The 7,705-nt window shown below is 45.0% G+C and overlaps 1 protein-coding gene across 1 annotated transcript; it reads left to right on the top strand.

Moving 5' to 3' along the window:
- The first annotated feature begins 3,889 nt into the window (after positions 1-3,889).
- Positions 3,890-7,324, top strand: LOC138117689 (trefoil factor 2-like). The gene is given in 5 exon segments (XM_069028223.1): positions 3,890-3,934; positions 3,936-4,059; positions 5,002-5,148; positions 6,484-6,633; positions 7,252-7,324. Coding segments are annotated over 5 exon segments (474 nt in total). The 3' UTR covers positions 7,260-7,324.
- Positions 7,325-7,705: the final 381 nt, after the last annotated feature.

Raw genomic sequence — 7,705 nt, 5'->3', positions numbered from 1 at the left:
GTTTATCTCTTTGTGATTTTACTTTCCTGCAGAACTTTTGTTTTCTATTTTCTTTATTTGATTTTGGAAATAAAGGTCTTTTTTCTTCTAGTAGCTTCCTTTACTCCTTAATTTAATTATTCTGGGTCTATATGTGTGCCTGAGGACATCCTTTTCATATTTTTTGTTCGATGGTAAATATTTACTGAGTTTTTCATATTGTGTCTTTCAATAGCACCCTGCTGTTTGCCAACATTTCACACACTTTACTCTTCCTTTAAGCTCAATTTAATAAGTCTTGGTTTATGTTTCCCTTTTTAGAAGGTAATAGGCCAGGATTTGGACTCCGTCATTGCCTGGGGCATGGTAAACTGGAATGTATCACAACCATTATCATAACAAGACCTTTCAATGGTCACATCTTGAATCAGATCTTCTGCATTTCTCAGGAGTTTCTTCCCCTCTCTGGGTCACTACAAATCTGATGGGGTCTAGAAGAGAAACAAAATACATATTTCCCTGCTTTGCTGGCTCCAGCCAGTGCATCCTCTTCTCCACAGGCTGATCCCCACCTCATTCCAGGAACAGCAAGGATTTTCTGGTGTTATTTTGGTGCTCACAAAAAATGATGGCAATGCTGAGATCATGGACTGCTTGGAGATCCCAGAAGCATTAGGAAAAATTACAGGCTCAGATCTGTATTTCTAAACTGTCACTGGGCTTTGCATCACAACCAAACATTTTTGTAGTGTATTGGATGCTGAAATTCAGGCTTTTAGATCTGACTCAGCTCTGAGTTACATATTTGATTAATTTCAGTAATTAAATCTCTCTTTTCACCTTGAGCAAGGATGTTTGCCACAGAAATGTGACAAAAGTCCCATTCCAGCACTGTCTGTGGTTTGTAAAAATGACATATTCTTTGACAAAATTCCCCTGAAGGAGTTTGAACTCACAAAGTTCAAGTTGATTTTGACAACTGCATTAGACATCTCTGGTAAGGATCTTTATCAAAGCCATGGATGCCAGGGGTTATTTTGAGCTGTCCATTCCCAGAATTAAGATGCAAGGTTTTCTCTGTTTGTACTTTGACCCCTCGGTGTTATCTGGTGGACAGACAGGTATTGTCCTGGTTTAAGGAATTTTATGTGCCAGCTCAAGCCTTTGTGTGCCTTGCACGGCTGGAAGGAGCAAATTGCAGACATCCCTCTCCTTTGCCACTGCTTTTTTTTTTTCTCTGTTATGATGATTTACTTTAGAGAGCACTCAAAACTTGGGATTTACTCTGTGGGCTCACATGCAGTGCTGTTGGCCCAGTGACAGATTTCTTCATGTCAGCATTCAAACTACCAGTTACCACAAAAAGGAAATTCCCTTCAGGACAAAACACTCCCCTTAGGACGAAAATCAAAGTTGTTCTGTTTGCTGGTTATTTTAAGTGAAAAGAGATAGAAAAAAATACCCTTATCCTTCCAAAGTTCTGGATTAGCAAAATAAGGAGTTGCAGCCTGGCACTGATCCACAGCAAGATCCAATACCAGCCGTGGTGATTTCTCCACGTGCTTGCTGGGGAGGAAATGAGAGCTCCACAGTGCAGCTAAAAGGGACCAGGGGAGGGTGGTGAGGGAGGACACGGAGCCTGGAGAGGAGGAAGGAGCCCTCCAAGCCCCTTCTGGCCATGGGCACTTGCAGAGCCTGAGATCCTTTACAGAGCTACCAAAAGGTTTAGGTAGGAGCCGGCCTCACAGAAGGAAACACATTTACAGGGAAACCCCAGATAATTTTCGAGGCTTTGCTATATAAACATATTAAAGCTCTTTAAGTAATCCCCTGGCAGAAAGCAGGCAGCTCATTTATTGCACTGTGTTTGCTTTACGATGCCAATCAAACGCTCTTTCCGCAGCGAGAGCTCGGGGGTAGATTTGCCTTTGTGCCCGCAACTGGGATCGGGCCCAAGAGGTGACAGCCAGCAGATAAGGGCTAAATTAATGTCCAGAAAGGAGCAGGAGTGACAAATGTTATCTGCAGTTTCAGCTGACTCACACGATGGGCTGATAATCTATTGAGAATTCCGTGGAGGTCCGAAAGCAGCACGGTCCACCTTGGGATCGCTGCTTTCCCTTCGTGCACGGGCAGTGCTTCAGCCAACCTCACCTCCTGCTCCCTGAGGAGAAAGCTGGTGGAAAAACTACCCATGACTTCTCTGGACAGGCATCATGGTGGACCTTTGTACATAAGGGGAAAACTGGATTTTAAAGTTTTTAGGCCAGCATTTTCTCTAAGTGATGGAGGTAAAAAATGTGATACAAGCTGCTGAGTGATGGAGCACAGCCCTCATCTGCCTGCAGCCTGGTATCTTGTGAAATAGAGGATACACAAAATATCTAATTTATGAATTGTGACTTTCTGTGAGAAATGCCACCCATGTCTTAAATAGGGATGGATATAAATAGAGCCCATCAAGTATTAAATAAGTTAACCTTTAGGAAAAAGAACCCTATTATCTTTTTCCCTTGTAGAACAAAATCCCTCCCCCTTTGCTGGAAATACCTTGCAACAAATAACTTCCTCCAAAACACAGCCGTGGAAGCTGAAAGTTCTCACTTTAAACTTTGTAATGGGAAGATGAACAAAACAAACTCATATGTAATATTCAAAAGCAAGGAGACACAATTCTGTCAAAGATCAACAAGGTGCATTGAATCTCTTTATTTTGCTGATGAACAGGAAGAGTTACCTGGTGGATTTCCCATTGGAAAAGTGATGCAGCAGAGCACCCAAGGGGCTGCAGCCAGCCCTGCCTGCTCTGCAGATGCCTCCTGTAGGAAGGGTGCAGAGATGGTCCCACCAGCCCACTGCTTCTCCCCCCCTCCCTGGCACTGCTCTGGTTGTGTTTAAGAGTTGAGAAGTAGCTAGAAGAAATGTTACAGTAAATGGTAGAAAATTGTCCAGAAGGAAGAATAAAGCCTTCATCAGTCCAAGTCCTAAGGCCTGTTGTCCCAAAACAGCCCAAAGGCTGCCTTGGAGGCCACCTTTAAACCAGGAGAAAACCACTCAGGGAATTAATTGGTCAAACATGCTGCTTCAGAAACTTGGTTTTGGCAAAACACATGCAGGTGGTGGTGGATGGGTTGGGAAGTGCTGCTCTGCTTTGGGGATCAGGCAGAGGGAGTGGGGACAGCCCCTGCTGTGGCACCCCTGGAACAGGACCTTGCACAGGGCAGCAACTCCAAAATAACACCGGGACACTCAGGACTGATTCCTGGACAAGCACAGCACCTGTGGGGCAGGCTGAGATCATACAGAAACTCTCATTTCTTCTCTTGTGTCTCTATGCTGTTGATCCTCTTGGGCTTTTTTTTTCCTGATCTTACCTTCTTTTGCTAAATCCTCTTGTGTGGAAACCAGCAGTGGCCTTAGCTGGGCTCAGTATTTCACAGTCACACCTGCCACTTTCTGTGTTTATGTATTTTTTCAGGTGCACAGTGGTCTCCTGAAGCTTGGAGGTGTCACAGCTCCAGCCCTCCTCCCTTACCTGTTTCAGAGTAAGCATAACCAAAACCTTAAGGCCAGGGAAAAACTAAGGCAGAAAAGATACACCTGGATAGGACATATTTCACTTATTTTTCAGTAGTGACTGGAAAATAAAAACCGCCCAGAGGTCTGGAATACTCTAATGAAATCAGAGCACCCAGAGGTTCCTCTGGCACCCAGAGGCACCCAGCAGCATCCATTTGATAGATTATAGGATCACATAATAGATATGTATCTATAAGTACCTAATAGATACGTGATCAATGGCTCACGGGAGCCCAGAAATTTGTCTCCGCGGTATCAAAATATGCATGGCAACACTTCCTAACCAAACAAAAGAAAACCCAACCTTCTGGGTGAAGCAGCAGATGGAACAATGTTATCAGACCTCGCTGGGCAAACACAAGGAGCGCATAAAACCCGCGGCTTCCAGGGGAAGCAGCAGCGCTCCTCTTCCAAGAGCCATGGATCTCAAGGTGGTCTGTGCACTCTCCATCACCCTCGTCATAGCCCTCAGCACCCTGGCAGAGGGAATTGCACCTCCAAGTAAGTACATCCACCTCCTGCTGCCTTCCAGGTACGTGTGGGACCCTCATCCCACCGACTGCAGCCAGAGCCTGGCAGCTTTAACAGACCAGACAGCAGATGGCTTTCTGTGCTGCTCTTTATTCCCAAAGTGGAGCCTACTTTTAAATGTTTTTCAGAGAGGTCTATAGCAAAATGTGAAAGACTGCAGGTGAACTCTTTGTGTTGGTGGAATAACCAGGAACCCACTGCAAAGGCAGAGGAGGTTGCTAGAACAGGACCAGGGCTGGAACAGGAGCCAGCTTTGTCTAAATTGTCTTCTGGCATTTGGCTTATGCTGCTTTGCCACGTGAATACAGTTTTAAAGGAGTCTATCTGCCTCCTCAGTAAAAGAAAAGTAATTTAGACAACTCCAGGAGTGGAAAGCAATGACAGCTGGAGGACAGCTCCAGAAATTCTTGGTTGTGGCTGACTGTGCAATAGACTTAAAATGTTAGAAGCATAGCTGCAGCTATTTGCACACCATCCTATATTTTATAATCACCTGACAAGAATGCAAAGATTTTGTATCTTTACACCTGTTTGAATATCCACTGGACCCTTAACTCTTTTTCTCTTCACATGAGATGGGCAAAGCAGCAAACATTTAATAGCGTAATATTTGAAGTTCTTGGGATTTCCCATTTGGTGTGGTTGATTCGAAGCCCACAAACCACACTGTGCTGGGCTGGCTGGGCTGCAAGTGAGACCACAGACTCTCAAAGGGTGATGTACAGCCCTGAGCAAAATTGGTAGGAGTTTAAAAGCAGTTTTTAAACCACTCAGGTTGTGGTCTTGGCAGGGAACAGAAAAGATGGAAAGCATCTAGGGAAAGAGCATCGTTCCCAGTGAGCATCTGATAAACATCCCTCTAACAAGTGCACAGACTGACACCCTGTAACTTGCTCCTTCTGTCCTGAACAGCAAAATGCCAGTGTAAAGTGGTTGCCAGGGAGAGGACAAACTGTGGCTACCCAGGGATCTCAGCAGCAGAGTGCAAGAAAATCGGGTGCTGCTTCAACGCTTCAGTCCCCAGTGTCCCCTGGTGCTACAGTCCTAAACCAAAGAAAGGTAATATCTCTGCCAGAAACAATGATTTACCTTGTGTTTGATTATCCAGAAATGTCTACAACCAGGGAGCAGTTCTGCTTCTCTCCTTAGGCAAGAAAAGTGGGCACAAACCTCTGTTAGGAGACCAGTGGTAGGAAAACACAAAGTCAAGCCTTGCTTAGCCATCAGATTTCTGCCTCATCCTCTTCACACGATGTATTTCCTCTTTCTTTAGGCTTCTAGTTATCAAACAACCTGTGCTGATTGTTTAGAGACATTTCAATTTCATTTGTGGTCTTGTCCATGGGTAGAGCAAGGGATCCTCAGCACTTATTGAAGTGGGTTTGCTGTGTGGCTACTTGTTTGACATCTGTCAGCATCTTGCTTCTATTTTTTGCCATTATTTTCTCAGAGAGGATAACAGCTACTCTCCCAGTCTTCCAAGGATTAGCTGTATATTTTACATAACTGTGTTAAGTAACTGAGTGTAATTAGCTGTGTTAACTAACTCAGTGTAAGCTACATTTGCTGGGCTGACAGCACAACTCCTCCTTAGGAGAACTTCAGGGCAGTCTCAGCAGCGACATGAAAGGAAGTGAAGGTGCAAAGGCAATGTTACCCAACAGGAGAACCTGATATAAATCAAGATTAGTCAACAGGGGTCAGAATTAGAGTAGGAAAAAACAGTTTTGCTTTTGAGCACTCTTTGCAATTCTTGTAAACCTTGAAAAACAAGCAGCAGGAACTTACAGGGCCATTTTCATAGGACAGAACTGTTCCATCAGAGGAAAACTGAAGTATTCAAGCTGGGTGGAATAATCTCTTTCCTTGGGATTTTAGTTTTAAGTACCTGGCAGAGCTGTGATTTCCTCCTAAAAGACTTATTTCCTTATTTCCTTTCTGTAACTTAAGCTGGCACGCAGAGAGGGTTGGGTGGTCCTCTCCCTGTGTTAGCCAGGCTGCTCTGGGGTGAGGTCATGAATAAAACCCTGGTGTGAGGCCAGTGCATGTGTTTTCACTGTGGGAGGCACAGGACTTCTCACCCCATTGCTGGATTTAGGATAGGTAAAGATGTGTTGCTGCCAGACACTTCCAGGGGTGAATTTTGCCTCCTGTGGTCCCTGGGCCACAGCAGCAGTTCATCACCCTTTGGTATTTAGTTTTGCCTACGAGGCTGGGTGAAGATTTGGGTGAATCTGGTGCCTGAAATTGGTTCAGAGGTCGTCAGGGACGTACTCAGGGACCTCACCTTTGTGTCCTGCCTTTATTTGTGAATTACATCACCAGGCAGACGGAGCATGAAGTAACACATTCTCCTTCCTTCCTTCCTTCGTTGTTCTTTTTTGCTTTACACAGTGAAGAAAATGTGTCCCAACAATCCTTACACCAGGATAAACTGCGGCCACCCCGGCATCAAGCCCTGGGAGTGCACAAAGAAGGGCTGCTGCTTCAGGGCACACCCTGCCGGTGTCCCCTGGTGCTTCTACCACCGTGTCATGGAGGAAGGTAATGCCCTGCAGGAGATGTCTCCTGTGTCCCTGTGGATGCTCCTGGTAGAGTCCCTGCTCCACCCAGGCTTGGTGTGCTGTGCCAGCCAGAGATTCCTAAGGGTGGGAGCAGGAAAAGGTGGCCAAACTCTAAAAAACCAGCTTCTTGTACAGAGAGTGGGGTGTTGCTGGTGCATCTGAGGATTTGTGGCCAATGTGGTAGTCTGGGCTCAGGTGTGAGCTCAAGCCCTCAGCTAATGCCACGGCAGAGTGCAGCCACCCAGCTCACATCCACCTTATCAGCATGAGAGATAAAAGGCTTTGCTTTAGAAATGTGGAATGAAAGTTACAGAGATTTCTGATCCCCTGCTTGATCCCCCTGACTGACCTTTCAGCATATTTAATAACCAATAGCCTCAGCCACATTGCGTTTTGTACTACATGCAATTCACCATAATTTGGTTTTACTGATCTGAGTCATAGTTAGGAAAAACATCTACATAGGGGGGGTTGGTTGAAATCACTAAAAAAATTGCCTTTTGGATGTCCTACATCTAGGCAAAACACTTCCTAGCATCCTGTGTGATTTATGGAGAAAACATGTTCCTTAATCTGCTTCTCCTCTTTACCTCCCCAGCTTGTTAAAGGAGAAACTTCCATCGAGAACTTTGCAATCTTTGGATCTACTCCAACGGAACAACAGACGGAGGTCCCAACTCAGACTTTATATTTTGCAACAGTCATGATTTCTAGACTGTTTTTTATCTGGGATTGACTCCTTTCTGATGAAAAGTTACTGGTAGCTTTTATTCTCTCCGTAGCCTAGCACTGCACAGGTTTTCACTGTAATAAAAGAAGTACGCCACAACTTGTGAGGTTTTCTTGGCTGTCTTTATTTTAAAGCTGTGTATTTCTCTGTTTCTCAGGAAATTTGGCATGTCAGCAACCTGCTGGTGAGGGAGCAGCCACCAGTGCTTCCAAAAGGAACACAGCACTCAGCTTTTTGTGTTAGTTACACTTCACACTTGGAAGTGACTGCTTGAATTTGTTAGCTGGCATCACATGGGCCACTCGTCCTTCTGAGTGCTGGA

The sequence above is a fragment of the Aphelocoma coerulescens genome, chromosome 1 (genome assembly GCF_041296385.1).
Source record: "Aphelocoma coerulescens isolate FSJ_1873_10779 chromosome 1, UR_Acoe_1.0, whole genome shotgun sequence".
Classification (NCBI taxonomy): domain Eukaryota; kingdom Metazoa; phylum Chordata; class Aves; order Passeriformes; family Corvidae; genus Aphelocoma; species Aphelocoma coerulescens.
This window is presented reverse-complemented; position numbering and strand designations above follow the sequence as displayed.